This window comes from Alligator mississippiensis, chromosome 2 (genome assembly GCF_030867095.1).
Source record: "Alligator mississippiensis isolate rAllMis1 chromosome 2, rAllMis1, whole genome shotgun sequence".
NCBI lineage: Eukaryota > Metazoa > Chordata > Crocodylia > Alligatoridae > Alligator > Alligator mississippiensis.
Window position 1 is genome coordinate 144,195,032 of NC_081825.1, and position 19,592 is coordinate 144,214,623.

The 19,592-nt window shown below is 40.7% G+C and overlaps 1 protein-coding gene across 4 annotated transcripts in view; it reads right to left on the bottom strand.

Moving 5' to 3' along the window:
- Positions 1-288: 288 nt before the first annotated feature.
- The window catches only part of ANTXR2 (ANTXR cell adhesion molecule 2), a 196,122-nt gene continuing 176,818 nt past the window's right edge, over positions 289-19,592 (bottom strand). For 3 of the 4 annotated variants that reach the window (XM_059722225.1, XM_059722224.1, XM_014604003.3), the window contains one exon: positions 289-2,165. In XM_059722225.1, the coding sequence (XP_059578208.1) occupies positions 2,039-2,165 (127 nt within the window). In that variant the 3' untranslated portion in view covers positions 289-2,038. Of the gene's footprint in view, positions 2,166-8,860; positions 8,922-19,592 lie in introns of all 4 variants that reach the window. The other variant, XM_059722226.1, reaches the window with a different exon arrangement.

Here is a 19,592-nt window from a genome sequence, read left to right on the forward strand (position 1 = left end):
AATTGCATTTCGGCCAAAGACTACAGAAAGCTCTTTTGGCACTTTCCTGTTATATTTAAATAGTTAATGCTACATACTATGCAGATTGGAGCATCTGACAAATTTTAGATAATTATGGAATATATAGAACTCGCATGACTTAGCTTGTGCTGTGCCTTCTTGGAATAATGTGTGATGGCACTGGAAGGTGGGTCTCTTTTGAAGCTGATAGTGAGGGAGATTGTAAATCCAAAAAAATGTCACTTTTAACCTGTGAAAGGAAGTCGAAAAAGACAAAACCACACAAACTTGGATAGGACTTTTATTTATAATCTATGTGCACACATGGCTGTAGATGATGATGCTAACAACGACATAAATAAACTCAAGCGAAAGATGTAAGCAAGTGAATATATGTAAAGGCTTCTTTGGGCAGTGCTGCAAATTTGGACATCGACCAAGAGAATTATTTATGTCCCTTGTAATTTTGATGAAGAGCACAAAGGGGATAATTAAACCAGGACGCTTTACATCGCTCTTTCCATCTTGTGCACATGCATGCCCACCAAATGTGAAATGTTCGCCTTTTCCCCTCAAATGTGATGGTTGTTGAACTTATTTTTAGTGTCATTTGATAAGCCTCCCTGCTTACAGAGAGACATCCCACTGACCCAGCCACTGGTCATTGTCTATACCAGTTCACATCAAAGCAGGCGCGCTTTGTCAGGTTTCGACTCGAATATCCATTTTGCATCTGAAGTACAGTATCAAAAGTGACTGGATCATTTGAGCCTTTTTCTTCAGCTGCTGCCTCCTTCCTCCCCCACAGTGTTTCCGCTCACGCTAACATAATTTGGCATCGTCGACGTGACACAACGCTGGTTTTTCTAAAAAATTATAATACATACATTGTCAATGTTTTCTGATGGCCAGCGCTCCTGTAAATTTAATTTATAAATTGATGAAAGGAGGTCTTTTTTCCACTGCTGAATCTTCACCAATGCACCATGCCCCCTCGAAAACCGAGTAATGCGCATATAGTAATAGGTCATTCAATGTCAAAAGGCATAAAAAAGATGAGCAAAATCTTCACAGGCTGCTGCTTGCTGTTGCCTTTAATTATATTAATTAAACTTTGAAATTCTCATGCAAAGAGAGTTGCTGGCTTGTGACGCTGAAGAGCCCTTGGAGATTTGGGGGGGGTGGGGGGGGAGGGGGACCCTGAGATACCAGCTTTGTGGCTACCGCTTTTTTTAATCTAAAAAAAAAAAATACACAAGCCTAGAACTGCTAGGTATGTTTATAGATGATGATGTTTTATGCGCTACTGAACTCTGAATGCAGGAAAGGGGAAAAAACCACCAGCCACAGTGTCAAGGTCTTGAAGCATCAGTCCCTCAAACTCTGCTCAAGATCTCTGGTTACAGGCTGTCTTCCTGCAGAATAACGCTCTATTAATTTTCTTCCTGTCCCGGGTGCATAATGAAAGAAAGGTGTCTCGAAAAACTAAAGGGCAAAGTCTTGCTTGCTACCAATACCTTGAGGCACCCTGTCTACATTTTGTCATGCGTGTGCACTTTTCAGTGTTAGAATGACAAGATTTCCAGTCAGAAGGTTCCCGTAAGGCACAGTGCGATGGGGTACTCAGAAAGATTTTGTGATTTGACATCGCTGTAAGGCAATGAACTTTTGCATTTGCTTAGCCTGGTGGGAATTTTTATCCTCTGCCTATGGCTAATAGTCCCTATTTAAATAACAAATGCTATCTTTGCATCTGAGAGACATCATATCTCGGCTAAAAGCATATTGTGTCCTGAGAACTGGAAGTCGTCTTTTTTTTTTTTTTAAGTGACCATCTTTGGTTGTTTTTTCCTCTCCCCACACATGCATACTGGACTCTTGTTTCAAATTACAGGCATGCAAGTCAATGCTCCTCTTCATGTCACTGTTACAAATCACAGAGTGTTAAAGTAATGTAGAAAAACATGAGAGCTTGGTATGGTAATGCTGGCTTGTGGAAGAATGGAATGGAAAAACCTTCTGAGCTGAGAATCTGAAGTTAATCCAAGAAATTCAAGGAAATTCTCAGTTGTCTTTGGCAGGTAGAAAAGTGGTAATGTGGCAGTATTTCATTCTTGTAGCCTTCTTTATTGACTTTGAACTCGGGAGAAGTTAACACATCGGCCCTGGAGGAAATAACAGACAGTAACTTATTGGTGGGTGAAGTAATGAATACAAAGTAAAAGATCCTGAAATGGTAACGTTAACACATTAAACAGAAATAGGTATTTAAATTAAGAGTTTTGTAGAAATGGCATTGCCATGAAAAATGTTAAATTTAATAATGAAAGTCATCTAGAGCAGTACATCACATTTGATTTATTAATTTATGATACGGTTTCATAATTGAGACAAATAAGATGGATACAGTCTTCTGAAAACACATCTGTTTTTGGTGATTATGATATAAAAGTCTTTTAGTTCTGAATAACTGTTCAATATGTAAACCCAATCCATTTTCTTCTGTTTTACAAACAATAGAACAAGATTTTGCTCAAAGTTGAAGAGATACCCAGGGACAGACAGATTTCCCATTAAACTTGCTCCAAGTATACAACATTATTAATGAAGCACTGCTGTTGCTTGTTTGACACAAGCATTTTATTAATACAATAATGTAATAACCAGAGCAGTGCATCTACCTTCTTTTTGGGGCATTAAATGGAAATGGTTCCCCAAATATCAGGTTGAATTTAATCGAAATATATCAGTGGCCCAATTCATTCTGAGAGTAACTCCACTGATTTTAATGGTGTTAAACGAGGGATGAATCTGGCAAAATCAATTAAAAGGAAAATGGAACTGAGCACAGGGAGGAGGACACAGGTTGTTTTTTGTAAGCTTTTTTTTTTTTTTTTTTTTAGTTTAATTCAAAACCATGCCCAGAATCTGGTCACTCATCAAGTTGGCTGTACTTTTTACAGAACAGCTGACTTTAAGCATATCTCACTTTCAGAGAAGCAATGACTTCTCGTTCCAGAAAGGAAAAGTGAAGGTTATGCTGAAAGTTTGTTCAGGACTCTGTTATGGATAACTTACATATTCTCTGAAAAAAATAGGGTATCATTAATACTAGTTAGTCATTGCATTGTTTATTTTGTCTCACAGTCCTGCATTAACAACAAAGACATTTTTCTTTTCATTTACCAATTCCTTTCTTGTGGGTAAAGTGCAACATAAGATCATAATATAGTTCTAAAATAATACCTTTGAATCAATTTCAGAGACTTTTAAAAACAGGATCCTATGCCAACAAAGGTAGTCTGGGCACATCTACATGTGAACTTTAATGCGCAGTAGCCTATTTTACTGCACATTAAAGCACTGCATAAAACTGCAAATACACTAATGTGCAGTAAGAAGCTACTGCACAGTAAGCTTCAATAAAAAAAGCATGTGCTTTCACTACTGCATATTAGGGCAGCTTAATGCACATTTAGGATATTTATATATGTGCTTCTGGGGTGTATGGGGGGGCACTTTAATTAAAGTGGCTCCAAGAACCACTCTAATTAAAGTACCCAGCATGTCTCGTGTATCAGCGTCCCTGCACTTCAAAACGGCCACAGCGGCACTTTATCTAAAGCTATCTGATATCTAAAACAGGGGTGCCACCATTAGATAAAGCACCCCTGCAACCATTTTGAAGTATGGGGACACTGATACACAAGATGCTAGAGGCTGCTGGAGCATGGTAATTACTACACTCCAGCACACTCGATTATTTGAGCCTGCTGCAATGCACTGTAATTAGTGTGTAGGAGCAGCCTCCCTGCTTGTGTATAGGCACCCTTATTTAATACCTTACATTGGAGGTACTATATTTAATATGCATTAGAAAAAGTGCATTAATGTATATGTAAATGTGCCCTCTTCTGGGAGTAAGCTGGTGTACCTCTGCTTTTAAAGACATAATTGATTAAATTATTACTCTTTTACTATTTAACAGAATGGCAGGTACTGGGTTATCAAGGGCAATTTGAGTGAAAGATCTGCATTTCTTTATGGTTTCAAAAACATTTTTGCTAAATTCCTTTTTACAATAAACATTGAGGGGTATTAAACATACTGGGGTGGTATTATTTGGCACCACTGAAACAAATATGAATGACTGAGTGGAGTGAGAGGAGTCAATATTCTCCAGACCAACTGAAGAATAAATATATAAGGCTGCAGAGAGCAAGGCAATCTTGTTTCCATAATGCTTTTCTAATGATTCTATGTCCTATCAAAATATATTTGTTATGATAAAATATAAAAAAGAAAATACAAGGTTAGATTAATTGTACTACACCCTAGCTACTTCACTGTAGATTATAAATGCAGAGAGATAACCCATAAATGTTCAAAGATGCCATTAAAGGTAAAATAGAAAGACACTGTTCCTTTTTACATTATATGCTTTTTAGAAATTAAATATAACAAAATGAATGCTGTTATAGAACACAAAGTGTGTCCTGAGCATAAGGAAAAACACTCTAAACAAATCTAGCAATTCCCACAATGAAACTGACATTAAATAATGAGAGCAAAGGCATTCACAATGAAGTATGATACAGTACAAGCAAAATGTAAGTGCAATAAAATAGCTGCCAAAAGTAGCAAATGGAGGAACCCCAATGTGCCTAGGATGACATGAATCATTGCTATTTACCCTTCATTGTGAAAGTCTTGCTTCTGATTGTTTTATGTTGTAGACATATAGATCTTTAAAATATATTTACTGGTGCATTAATTTATATACATTTTGGGTAAATGTTTAGAATATTTTTCCATTTTTATATCTGCATTCACCATGTGGCTTAAAATATGGTCTTAAAATGTGTTTTAAAATGTGTTTAAACAAATCAGGTGTCTACTTAAGGTGTAAAATTGCCATATAAGGTAAAATATGCCACTACAGGACTGCTTTCCTGAAGTCTGGGAGTAAAAAAAATTAAGACCTAGTGAAACGATTAAAGTATTGGAATGAATTAACTTTATCAGTTTTAAAACCAAAGCAAGTCCTTAGTTATAAGGAAGGATGTACTACTGAGTCATAAGAGGGATTTCTAGCCTATGTGCCAAGTGCAGTAAACATGGGAAATTACTGTCTTCTGTGCTCAGTGGGGCAGAGGACACTTGAGTTTCCATTTCTATTCTCATTAGGATCCTATCAGGAAAGTTAGATTTACCTCTCATCATGGCTCCATTAGACTTCCTCCAGAAGTAACTTCTGAGAGGAGCTGCTATGGCAATGGAATACCTAATGTAATACTGATTTTGGATTGCTGTGACTCCCTCTGGTCTTTCTTTCCTCATCCTCCAGTCCCCACCTCCCTGTATATGGACTTGTGGTAGCTGAGTGACACTGGGTCCATTTTCTGGCCAACACCTCTTTATAACAATAAACTGAAAGCATGGCCAATTAATACTTTGTCCAAAAACAGCTGTTCTCATAACTCAAATAAATTTGTAGCCGTTTCAAAAAAATAAAAAAAAATAAAGCAACTCTTTCTCCAAACTAGCACAGAACACAAAATTCATAACCAGTGAGATTTGGTTACAGAATTCGTAAAACCAAACTTCATGGAAATTGAAATGAAAATTGAATAATACAGATATGGAGACTGTAAACTCCCTCTGCAGCCAAGCCACATAGCTTTTAAGCCAGCCATAAGCATTACCTAGAGAAACTGCTCAAGTATTTCCCCTACCACAAAGCTTACAATTCTGGCCCATGCTTTCACACTTGGATTTTAACAGATAAGGGATTTGTTAAGCATTGCAGCAGACTGGTCAAGACATCTTGGTATAGTTAGAGTCATGAGGTCATAAGCCTGCTCTGGGCTTATGCCAAAGGCCAGTCTCACTGATCCAGCTGTAAATCAGCACCTAATTATTCAGGCTGGGGTAGTCAAAAGCAGACCAGACAGATGTGATGCTGGGCCCTTTGCTCCCTTGTATACTGTTGGCTACAGGAAATTGGTAGGTCTCAGCTATGTTAGCTCAACTGGTTGAGAGGCTTGGGAGAAGCTACGGGCTTTTGTATCTACTTTATGGCATTTGGATCTGATAAGTTTAGCCTCTGCCTAGAGAACATTTCACAAGCCAAACTATTCTTCCTTAGTCTAAAGGCCTGTGCTGGGTTTCTGAGCCCAGAGATGATAGGAGCTTAAGCTAGTGATTCTCAATGAGGGTGCCACAGTACCTGGAGGTGCCATGAAATCTTTTCAAAACTAATGCACAAAATTAGCATTGTTAAGTATGCAAACAGTTATACGTGATTCACAAGAAACCCAAAGATTTCCGATCAGAATTCACAGAGTCAGAAGTATTCTGCCCTGCTTTGGTCTTTCTGAGTTCTTTGGAACAGAAAAGGTAGTCTATTATTTTTCCATAATCAAAAAAAAAAAAGTGAAGCTAAAAGCTGGCATTTTTAAAGGGATGCCCTGAATCTAAATGAATGTACCTTGAGCCTGAAAAGGTTGAGAACCACTGATAATTCTGTCATCAAGTCACCAAGCTAGCTGGTGTAGTTTATCAGGTACTTGCATCTGGAGTAGTAATTTTGTGGATTTCTGTGCCTGTAACTTTATTTTTCTTTTCTTATAGGAAAATTGGTGATTAAGGGATTTTAAATGAAAAAAAAAAATCAATCCTTTGTGAAAAGTATGATGCCCATGTAAGACAGCTGAAATCAGGACGTTGGAAAACACATTGAAAGTGCTAATTACTTTGAAGGTCAAGAATTTTGTGCCACCATTAATGTAACAGGAAATGCTCTATGCCAACACTGTGCAGAACAAGCTTCATGTTTGGGTAATAGAATGTGACAAGGTGCACAGCTTTATCCTGTAGTACCCAGACACTAAGGACACATTAAAGGTACTGCATTAACCAGCAGTGGTGGCTTATAACTGTTGAAGTTCTGTTGTGATTGAACGCTTTTCACTTGTATTTTTTCTATCTGTTCTTGTCACATTACTGCTATTTGTCAATAAAACCAGGAAAGCTAGCAAACCTGTTTTTTAGATGGGCCGAAAATGTAAAACATATCTGTACTTGCTTCTTCTGAATGTTGTTTTACAGGGCCTTTTCACCAAACAAGAAATGGTTGTTAAAAGCAGACTATCAGTAATACAGACGTAAGGAAGAATAAATGTAAAGCATACAGATTCCTATGTTTGGGGGCACTGAAAAACAAAGATTGAATCTTCAGTCGTTACTCTCATACAGTCCAACTGAGAGGTTTTCTGGATGGGGCCTGTGCATTATACATACCACTCTGCCTTCATTAGCATGTAGAGTCCCCTTGTAGTGGAACCAGAGCTGATCCTCTGTGTTACGTATGGTGGAATTTGGAGAGCATGGCTAGAGACTTGACTCTACAGTATCCCAAATAGCAGGACAAGGGGGTTGGGGATACATGAGGCCACCTAACCTGTTGTTTAATATGCAGTGGTATCCTTCAGATTAGTTCTCCTTCATCCCAATAAGATGCAGGAGCCAGAAAGATTGTAGTAGTTTCTATGAAGTAGGTCTATGTCTAAGTCCTCTCCCTATTTTCAATGTTGAGAACCCTGTGCCTGGCAAGATGCTCAGGCTGGGTGCTGGGAGGATACAGCACCTTTCACTATAGGATCTCAAAGCACTCAAGAAGTACTAGGTAACTATCAGAACATTCCAGGGCTGCAAATATTAAATAGGAACAAATATAAAGAATGGTGGTATCATCAGAGCTGTCCCTTGTGGGGAGCAAATTGGGGTGACCACCCTGGGCCCTACACTTTGGGGGGCCCTGTGGACAGTGCCATACAGAGCGCACCACTGGCAGGTGCTGAGGATGCCATTACTCTGCATGGCTGCCACACACTGCCAGCTTTGATTCATAGATGTTAGGGTTGGAAGGGACCTCAATAGATCATCAAGTCCGACCCCCTGCATAGGCAGGAAAGAGTGCTGGGTTTAGATGACCCCAGCTAGATGCCTATCTAACCTCCTCTTGAAGACCCCCAGGGTAGGGGAGAGCACCACCTCCCTTGGGAGCCCATTCCAGACTTTGGCCACTCTAACTGTGAAGAAGTTCTTCCTAATGTCTAGTCTAAATCTGCTCTCTGCTAGCTTATGGCCATTATTTCTTGAAACCCCCAGGGACGCCTTGGTGAGTAGAGCCTCACCAATTCCCTTCTGTGCCCCCATGATGAACTTATAGGCAGCTACAAGGTCGCCTCTCAACCTTCTCTTGCAGAGGCTGAAGAGGTCCAGGTGCCCTAGTGTCTCCTCATAGAGCTTGGCCTGCAAGCCCTTAACCATACGAGTGGCCCTTCCCTGGACCCTTTCCAGGTTATCCATATCCCTCTTGAAGTGTGGCACTCAAAATTGCACTCAGTATTCCAACTGCGGTCTGACCAGCGCCCGATAGAGGGGAAGTATCACCTCCTCAGTTCTAGCTCTGGCTGCTCCCAACTCTCCCCACCTGCAACCACTTGCCACCCCCGGCCCCTCCACAGGCAATGCCCCAGGCCCCACACACCCCTAGGGTCAGCTCTGGGTACCATAGTGCCTATTACAAAAAAGCAAACTTCTTTTTCATTTCCTTGGGTGACAAAGTCTTTAGCAGAATTCACAGATTCCCTGGAATCTGACAGGGCCGTGCTTTCTGCTGTGACCTTGAACTTGCAACCTCTGGACTGTCAACCATACTTCCTTAGTACCTGCACTTCAGCCCCCAACTTGAGTAATAAGAAAACAGAAGCATATGGAAGGTAGAAGTCAGATTCTCAGTGATGCTGAGCACCTGTAACTCCAGGTGAAGCTACAGTGAGTTGCAGGTACTCACCAACTTTGAAAAATCAGGTCTTGTGCGTCACATAACAGGTTGAAGCTTCCAAATGCTTGTCCTAAATCAAAAGCTTATCCTTTAATGGCATGCTGATATTTATTTCATCATTAAATCAAGACTTAAAACATTATTTTGACCAATTTGAATATTAGTAAAAGTATATCAAACATAATTTATTTTTGGAAAGCAGCTTTAAAAGCATTCTTGAACGATGGACCTAATAAAAAAGATGAATTATCAACATAGCTGTATTACCACCATCAGCCAGTTTGGTGGTCTAATGTTACACTCATGTCCTCATACCCAATTAAACAATCAATACAACTAATTTGAATTCATATGTATCATAGCTTGTAAATCATTGGGTCATAAACCTTAAAAATACCAACATGTAGCCAGTAAAAAATTGAACTAAATTAGTCTTAGGGCTACAATAATTAAAAATGAGTACTATTTTCCTGTGGGAGATGGAAGTGGTCTGGATACACCAGATTCAATATTAAAAAAAAACAAAAAACAACAGCCTGACCTGCTCTGCAGATGTACTGAAGGAATTGTAGAAACAAAACACACTGAACATTGAAAAATCGGAAGATGGAGAGATTTAGACGTAGAAGAACTGTATGAGGTAAAAGTTCATTTTAACCGAAGTAAAAACAAATGTAAAGTTTCTTTTCATCTGCCTGAGCAATAAAGGTAAATTCCTGTCCTTGCAAGCACAGGGTAGACACACACATTTTATAAACATATGTATAAAGGTGAGGAATAGTGCCTTAAGTGCCAATGCCAAAAAGTCAAAGCAAAGCCTATTGCAACAGGAATATTCCATCTTCCTCTGGGACTTTGTAGGCCACATCTGCCACAATAGTACAATGTAGTTAGTGTTTTGGGGGAGCAGTAACTTTTGGACTGCATCATGTTACAGTTTTGGAACTCATCTGTTGACTGGTTAGACAGGGATGAAGATTGCTTTGCTTTTTTTCTCTGTAGACTAAATATTCATTAGCTTCTAAAGATTCATAAAAGTAATACTTCACATTTACATGGTACATTTCATAGCCAAAACTCCTCACTGGAAGGAATGGATGTAATTCCACTGAATTTTGTGGAATTATACCAATTTACCTCATTGAAGAAGTTAGCCCTGTATGCCCAAAGCACTGTACAAATATTTACTAATTCATCCTTATTATATATCCTTGTGAAGTTTTCAGTGAGAACTAATTTTTTTCTCTGCTCTTCTTCATATTTGATGATAAGCTACAGAATTTCTGCCCCTCTAGAATTTTTATTTGTGTAGTACTTTTATTTGTGCCAGAATAAAGTTATGGCCTGGACAATTATTTCAAACATGATGCATCAGTGCTTTCTTTCAAGCATGTCATGGACAATGCCAAAAAGGCTTTAATCTGAAATGTGATGATAAAATCATTTCTAAAGGCTCTTATGAAGTTACACAGCAGCAAAGCCCATCTTCCCATCCACCCCACCCAGCACTTGAAAACAGCTTTGGGAGGGAAGAAAATATAAGGGTGGAGAATTGCTGGAAGGGAAGTGGGATTTAAATGTTTGAGCTGCTTGGTATGCTGGTAAGAAGTTTATTTCATTCCACTGCTGTACTTTTTTCAAGTACATAAAAAAATAGCATAATGTATGGATGGGCATCCTTTTTATTTTTTTGTATATGTAAAAATATGCATACGGACTGGGAATTCCTTGAAGCAGAAAGAAATGCTTAAATTGGAGACACCTGAAAAATGTTTTGATGGGCCAGCTGCCAAGACAATAATGGTTGACAGTACATCCTGCCTGGATACTTCTGAGAAAGAAGTATTATTAATGCAGATCCTCAGAATGAAGGATCTTGTCAGCTCATTCAAGTGAGAACGCTGTAGCCTGTGGGCTCTAGAGGAAATCCCTGATTCATCTAGGTTCCTAAAGCAAGCCTGGGATATATTCAGATTTTCAGGCTCCCTGCTCTTGTGCACCTGTCCATCCCCAGGTTCTCTCTTTCTTGTTGTTATTTTTGTCTTCTGTACTCTCAAGTTAACAAGACGACATGTAAGGTACTGAAGAAACTGGCTAAAATAATTTCAGAACCATTAGCTAGCCTCTTTGAGAACTTGTGAAGGTTGGGTGAGGTGCCAGATTGGGAAAGGGCAAATATAGTGCCCATATTTAAGAAAAGAAAGAAGGAAGATCTGGAGAATTACAGAACAATTAGCCCCACCTTGATACCTGGAGCAGGTACTCAAGGAGTCTAATGTGAAGCACCTAGAGAACAAGGTGATCAGGAACAACCAGCATGGATTCAACAAGAGCAAGTCAGGCCTGACCACCCTAATCTGCTTCTATGATATGGTGACTCACTCAGTGAACCGGGAAAAAGTAATGGATGTAATACACCTTCAGTTTAACAAGGTTTTGATACCGTCTTTCACAACATTCTCATTAACAAGCTAAAGAAATACAAATGAAATAAAAGTACTGTAAGATGGACACATAACTGGTTGGATCATTGTGCTCAATGAGTAGTCACCAATGGCTCAATATTTAGTTGGGAGAAGACATCAAGTGAGGCTCCCCAGAGGACTCTCCTGGGTCCAGTACTGTTCAACATCTTCATTCATGATCTGAATCATGGGATGGAATAAATGCTTAGCAAATTTGTGGATGATATCAAGTTGGGTGGAGCTGCAGACATTCAGAAAGGCAGGGATAAGATTCAGAATGACCTAAATAGACTGGGAAAATGGTCTGCAATGAACCAGACGAGATTTAAAAAGTTGAAAGTTCTACTTTTGGGAGGGAATAATTGCATTCACAAATACAAACTGAGCAATGATTGGTTAGGCTGCAGTATTGCAGAAAATGATACAGGGGTTACAATGGACTACAAACTGAATATTAGCCAACAAGATATTGTTTTTTTGCAAAAACAGCCAACACTAGGTTGTATCAACAAGAGTGTCACTTGCAAATCAAGGAACTGATTCTGGAGTGAGCCCCACCTGGAATACTTGCGTCTCATTTTGGGCCCCACACTTCAAAAAGGATGTGGACAGATTAGAAAGAGTCCAGAGCAGAGCAACAAAAAAATATTAGTGGTCTGAGAGGCAAGATTTTTGAGGAAAGGATGAAAGATTTAGTTTTTATTCAGTCTGGAGAAGAGAAGACTGAGCGGGGGCCTTTGATAAATTTTCAAATACCGGAAGAACAATTACAGAGGACATTTAGGAGGGGGAGTGGGAAGAACTTTTTAGCTATGAAGGTGGTCAACCATTAGAACAGGCTACTTTCCTTGGAATCTTTCAAGAGCAGGTTGGACAGATGGTTGGTTGGGATGGTTTAGTCATGGACAATTCTGCTTTGGAGCAGAAAGCTGGAACAGATGACCTTGTGAGGTCCCTTTCAGCCCTACTGTCCCATGATCTTTACTTCACTCTTCAAACTGCTCTGATTATTTTTTGTTAATGTTTTCTTTTTTTCCACAGAAGATTTTGGTTTTAAATTAGTACTATGGCATTGCATCTAGCATGTGTTTCACAGAAGACTAACTCACTGATTTTGATCCTCCGCCCATTGAAATAAATGGTCAAACAAAAAGCAACTTCAAAAGGAGCAAGACTGAAACTTCAGAGTCTAAATTCAGCCACCTTTCTCATCTCCACAGGAACTGAGCATATTACACATCTCAGAGAAGGTGCTCAGGCTTACTTCACATCACATTTTGGAATGCTTCTACTATGCTTTAACTATTTAGATCCGTCTTTTTTTAAAGCCCTGTTGTACAATATTATTGAAGTATTCTTCATGTGTGAACGGGTACATTTAAACTATTACTGTTAACTCTGAGTTTCAAAACCTAGATATTGTAAGCCTACACAAGTCTCTCTCTCCAGTTGTTCAGTATAGTCTACATAGATCACTATTGCTATAGTGATTTTTATCAGCTAAGAATCTTCTTCCCCCCCACCATTTTTTAATAGCACCCTCCATTTCACTCAGAGAATACTTGGACTCAGTTTCACTTTCTGGGTGGCATCACAACTAGGACAGTCTAATACATTCCAGAAGCTTCCAGATTCTAACTCTTCTGCAAGAGTTAGAATCTTCTAAGAGGAAGAGTTAGGACTTCTTCCTTCATGCAAGACTTGGAGTATGCTGAACGGGAAGCTTGTTGCTACCAATATCTTTTTAACAATGTTAACTTCTGATATGTAGCATAACAGGAATAATGAACTGTTACGTTTAGGCTAATATTAAGTGACAACAACCAAAATGCCTTTTAAATAAGTCACGGTGGCAAGTATATGTTAGGTGCTGAGATTACTATATTAACAAGTCCTTTCTCAGTGACTCATAAAAGGACATGTCTACACGTGCATTTAAGCATGCCTGAATTTAATGTGCATTAAGCCATTTTTGGTGGTCGTCTACACGTGCAGAGACTTGGCACTAAAGTTAGTGCCAAATCCCTGCAGCCCTGTCATTTACTCCTAGCGGCTGGGCAGACCTGGCACTAGTGCTGGGTTGCGTCTACATGTGCGTTAATGCGCTTTAACTAATCGTGCCTAAATTTGATACCTGCAGGTATCAAATTTAGGTGCAAGTAGTCTAATTTCACCATTTTTAAGGCACATTAAGGGCACACGTGCAAACGCATGCCTGTAATGTTCATTAAATTAAGCTAATGTGCATTAATGCATCTCGTGTACATATGCCCAATAAGTGCTAAGGGCAGGAGGCATTTACTAACTAGAAAAAGTCCTCTTGCTTTCCCATGGCAGAGTACTATATCACAGAGCAATACCAGGACAACAGTGTGTACTGACATGTCTATTTCAGGTTAAGTAGCCAGACCTTAGCCATGTTACAGCATTTGGAAACTGACATCACTGATCCTCCCTCACTGCACCCAACAAAAGCACATCAAGAAGAACTAGTGTCATGTTGCTTGTTCTACTAAGCATTAAAATTCTATGGCATTAACATTCTTGTGCTTCTCTACTAGCTCCCTGCACAGGATGTATTTCACTGCTATAACTGTTATAATATTACACTCGCCTCATAAATATCTGTTGACAAGCTGGAGCATACAACTGCAGTTTACTTTATATATTTTTTAAAATATAGATAGTTGATTTATATATTTACTTTGGAGAGGGGTTACTAAACACCCATGTTTTATACAATGATAAACAGTACTCAAAGTTTTAAATTCATACTTTTCTTTCTTGCTCTCTCATGCTCTCTCTGTCCAATAAAGTCCCTAATGTGGACGGCTGACAAAGCGGGATCACCATGTAACTCTGCTTCATAATTCAATGGGATAAAAATATATATGTATACTGCACAAGGTTTGTTGTTAAAACTGCACCCCTGAAGATGTGTACTGCTACAAGCATGTATGTTTCGGATGCAGCCAAATCACTTAACATGAGATATGTTACACTATTTGGAGTCCCTGCACATGCTTTACTATTATGTTAGGACTAGGTGTAGACATTCAAAAAGCCAAAGGCAGAAACAATCAAAGCTATGCAGTTTTCTATAAGCAGTATAGTTTAGATTAGTAATGAACAGAACACATATTCAACCTTCTGTTCTGTTATGGGTATAGGATGGTATTGTGTGCTGAACTTCTAATCTATAATAGGCATAGACCGGTTTCTGATCACTTATACCAGTAAAAGTGTAGTGTCTGTACCTGGCCACAGCAGACTGTTGACAACAATTGTTGTCGACCTGGCAGGGTGTGGGCAGTGGGGTCCAGCAGGGCTCGGTCCTTGGACTGATACTCTTCAATGTCTTCATCGGCAACTTGGACGAGGGACTGAAGTGTACTCTGTCCAAGTTTGCGGATGACACAAAACTGTAGGGAGAAGTGGACACACCGGAGGGCAGGGAACAACTAGAAGCAGACCTGGACAGAAATGCAAAGGGCTGCACTTAGGAAGGAAAAATATCCAGCATACCTACTGCCTAGGAAATGACCTGCTTGGAGGCACGGCAGCGGAAAGGGATCTTGGAGTCCTCATGGACTCCAAGATGAACATGAGTCAGCAGTGTGACGAAGTAATCAGAAAAGCTAATGGCACTTTATCATGCATCAGCAGATGCACGACGAACAGAACCAAGGAGGTGATACTTCTCCTCTATCGGGTGCTGGTCAGACCGCAGTTGGAGTACTGCGTGAAATTTTGGGCGCCACACTTCAAGAGGGATGTGGATAACCTGGAGAGGGCCCAGAGAAGGGCCACTCATATGGTTAAGGGCTTGAAGGCCAAGCCTTATGAGGAGAGACTAGGGCACCTGGACCTCTTCAGCCTCCGCAAGAGAAGGTTGAGAAGCGACCTTGTGGCTGCCTATAAGTTCATCATGGGGGCACAGAAGGGAATTGGTGAGGCTTTACTCACCAAGGTGCCCCTGGGGGTTACGAGAAATAATGGCCATAAGCTAGCAGAGTGGATTTAGACTGGACATTAGGAGGAACTTCTTCACAGTTAGAGTAGCCAAGGTCTGGAACGGGCTCCCAAGGGAGGTGGTGCTCTCCCCTACCCTGCGGGTCTTCAAGAGGAGGTTAGATAGGCATCTAGCTGGGGTCATCTAAACCCAGCACTCTTTCCTGCCTACACAGGGGGTCGGACTCGATGATCTATTGAAGTCCCTTCCAACCCTAACATCTATGAATCTATGAACACTCTTCAAGCACCATACCTGCCCGTTGTTATTAGTAGCAATAAATATTTCCTAATTAGGTCATGCTACTCACAAGAATGCAAGCGAGTCACAAACTGAAGACCCGATCAGGGCCTAAACAATATTCCATGGACGGCCATATTTATGTGAACATTTTGACACTAAGCATCATGTGAAAAGTGAATTGTCACACTGTATGGCACCATTTTTCACAGAACAGAGCAGCAATAAACCTGCTATAGTAACAATCATGTTGAACTGTTCAAAGTTTCCAGGATTATCACTCCAGAATGTTGGATATAGATTTCACAGATTTCATAGACATTACGGCTGGAAGGGACCTCATGACTATGAAATCTATATGTAACATTCTGCAGTGATAATCCTGGAAACTTTGAACAGCTCGATATGATTATATAGTAAAAAAGCTACAGATAACCTTTTTTCTCAAAAAAGGACATAAGGGAAGAAAGAAATTAATTACTGTCTGGAATGTCCCTAACATGATGAGGTAAATTTTAACCCTGTTAACAGATTACAGGTAACCTTGTGGGTAGGCTACTGATAAAAGAGGCAGAAACAGGTCTATAGCTGAACCTTTTCTTCACTTGTACTTCAAAACACAAAAACAAACATTTATCCCAAAGTCTATCTGGCTGCCTACAACAGCACAACATAGACTCTCACATACACAACCCCCCCCCCCCCCCCCCCCCCCCGTGGCTGGATGCCGAGTGGCACAAGTGGGGGAGAGTGTGCAGCTGAATGCTCCGAGTGAGGGTGGGGGTAGGTAGCACACAGCTGAATGCTGAGCGGGGATGGTGCATGGTCAGGCACGAAGCAGGAAGGTGGGGACTACGTGCAGGGTGGGCAGGGATGAAGTGCCACCGCACCTCAAGAGCAGGGCTGGGGTGATTCATAGATTCATAGATGTTAGGGTCAGAAGGGACCTCAATAGATCATCGAGTCCGACCCCCTTCATAAGCAGGAAAGAGTGCTGGGTCTAGATGACCCCAGCTAGATACTCATCTAACCTCCTCTTGAAGACCCCCAGGGTAGGGGAGAGCACCACCTCCCTTGGGAGCCCGTTCCAGACCTTGGCCACTCGAACTGTGAAGAAGTTCTTCCTAATGTCCAATCTAAATCTGCTCTCTGCTAGCTTGTGGCCATTGTTTCTTGTAACCCCCAGGGGCGCCTTGGTGAATAAATACTCACCAATTCCCTTCTGTGCCCCCGTGATGAACTTAAAGGCAGCCACAAGGTCAACTCTCAACCTTCTCTTGCGGAGGCTGAAAAGGTCCAGTTTCTCTAGTCTCTCCTCGTAGGGCTTGGTCTGCAGGCCCTTGACCATATGAGTTGTCCTTCTCTGGACCCTCTCCAGGTTATCCGCATCCTTCTTGAAGTGTGGCACCCAGAATTGCACACAGTACTCCAACTGCGGTCTGACCAGCGCCCGATAGAGGGGAAGTATCACCTCCTTGGACCTATTCGTCATGCATCTGCTGATGCACGATAAAGTGCCATTGGCTTTTCTGATGGCTTCGTCACACTGCCGGCTCATGTTCATCTTGGAGTCCACTAGGACTCCAAGATCCCTTTCCACCTCTGTGCCACCCAGCAGGTCATTCCCTAGGCTGTATGTGTGCTGGACATTTTTCCTCCCTAGGTGCAGCACTTTGCATTTCTCCTTGTTGAACTGCATCCTGTTGTTTTCTGCCCACTTGTTCAACCTATCCAGGTCTGCCTGCAGCTGTTCCCTGCCCTCCGGGCGGGGCAGGGAACCTCACTGTGCTGGGGTGAGGGCAGCAGTTCCCCTCTGCAGGGCGGGGAAGCTCATCAGGCTGGTGTGTGGCAGTGGCCACCACCAGGTACAAACTTCCCCACCCTGCAGAAGGACGCCGCTGCCCTCACTCCACCCCGGCTCTGTTCCTGGAACGCAGTGGCTCTCCATCCCCACCTGCCCGCAAGTACCCCTTAGGACCAGTCCAAGTACCCCCAGTTGATAACCCCTGATATAGTGTATATGAGTTATTTAATGTATGGTCTTCTCTCGTCTCTTTTCATGCCTTGTGCTTGGTTTAATTATGTTTCATGGCTTCCTTTATTTGCTGACCAAGTTAGTTGTCACATCTGCAAAAGTTCACATTACAGTCACTCAGAAATGGGCATTGGGGTTTTCTGTTTAGCAACGCTTCTGCCACTTAGCCTAAGCCCCTTGAAAATGAACAAGACTGGCAACAAGCCCTAACAGCAATGCTTGCTACATTTTTGATCTAGATTAAGAAACCATCCAAAAAGTCTTTGTATAACTACAAATTCCAAATACAACTGAACAGTGCTGCTTGTTTTTTCTATAAAAGTGGTTTTCAACCTTTTTCATTTGCAGACCCCTAAAAAATTTTGAATGGAAGTGCAGAACCCTTTGGAAATTTCAAATGGAGGTGTAGACCCCTTTGAACAGTAAGTGTGGGTATTCACATACTTTTGATTGATCGTAGTCATCTTTTGTGGACCCCTTAGACATAGTATGTGGACCCCCATGGGTCTGTGGACTGCAGCTTGAAAAACACTGCTCTGTAAGGAGTTTTTTTTTTTTTACTCTAGGATTTTTTTTGTAAACATGAGTTAGCTAGAAGGACATGTAACTGATTTATTAGCCACTGTGGAATGTGTGCATGTATCCCACAATTTCTTCACCAAATCTCTGACCTGTAGTTAAAGTTCAGAAGTTTGGGTTTTTCTCATGAATGTCTGAATCAAAAGAAATGTAGTTTCTGGATTAAAAGTAACAGCATGCAACTGTCATGGACAGAACATGATAGCAAACAGCAGTACCTAGATGTGTTGGTTCTGATTTCATTTCTCCAATATTATTCGAAATACTCCTTTCTGTTTTATGGCTCAAGCAAGCAAATACAAAGGGCAGAGAAGTAAAGAAAATGGAGATGCTGAAAGTTGTAGAAGCTGTTTGAATATGGCTCTTTGAATACAGAAACTCCCTATCTGAGCCTTTGAGTTGTAGTGTCAGAAAAAAATATTTCATACGAGAAAATATGCAGCTCAGCTGCAGCCATCTATCTCAAACTGTTACATTAATTCAAATTTAATTTTATCAATCTATCTTTGGGGAGACTAGCACTGGTGGGCCCAATTCTTCACTGCCTTTGTCTTTCATAGTCACTTAGGAAAGAAAAATGGAAATAGGATCAGCTGTCTATCTCTGTTCAACAAACCTCTAATGCATGTGCTTAAACCCCATTAAAGGGAATGCGACTTTGGCACATATTTAAAATTTAATATATATATATATATATATTATTTAACATTAAAGTACATGCTTACACACTTTTTGGAACTGAAGCCTTTCACCTGCGCATCTACATGTGCATCCAACTGCGTAGTTGTTACTGTGCAGTCATTTATACTTGCTTTATAACAGTTACCATCAGTAACCAAGTTACTACAGTAACCAATGACTGCACAGTAACCATCATTACTGCGCAGTCCTGGTGGTGCACGGGTCATTTCTGACCCTACTGCACAGTAGTGTTGGCGTTACAATTCGTGCCTGCCAATGCTACATCACTGTAGCTTATTGCTATGGCAACATAGCATCTCTTGTAGATATGCCCAGTGTGCGCAAAACAGGTTGGGGGAATATGTTAGTATTCCAATCTTAGAGCACTTTGTATCTACTTTACTCAGATATAAATGACAATGCTTGATGTTCTACGGTGAGGAATCAGGAGCATTATCCCTAGTATTTTTAGTATGCTGGCAGCTTCAGGAAAATGCTATTAACAGCAGATTTTTACCCTACTAATAATGCTTATTTTGTAAACTGGACATATGGACATTTTGACACTGTGACTACAGTGTATAAAACCCTCAAGTACATCAGTGGTTTAACCCTGTGAAAACCAGAACTGAGACGGTTTTGTAGCTCAATACATCATGCAACACCAAAAGAGCCCTTGACAAGATCCTTACTTTTAAGAGGCAAAGAACCGTTGTATTTTTTAAATGA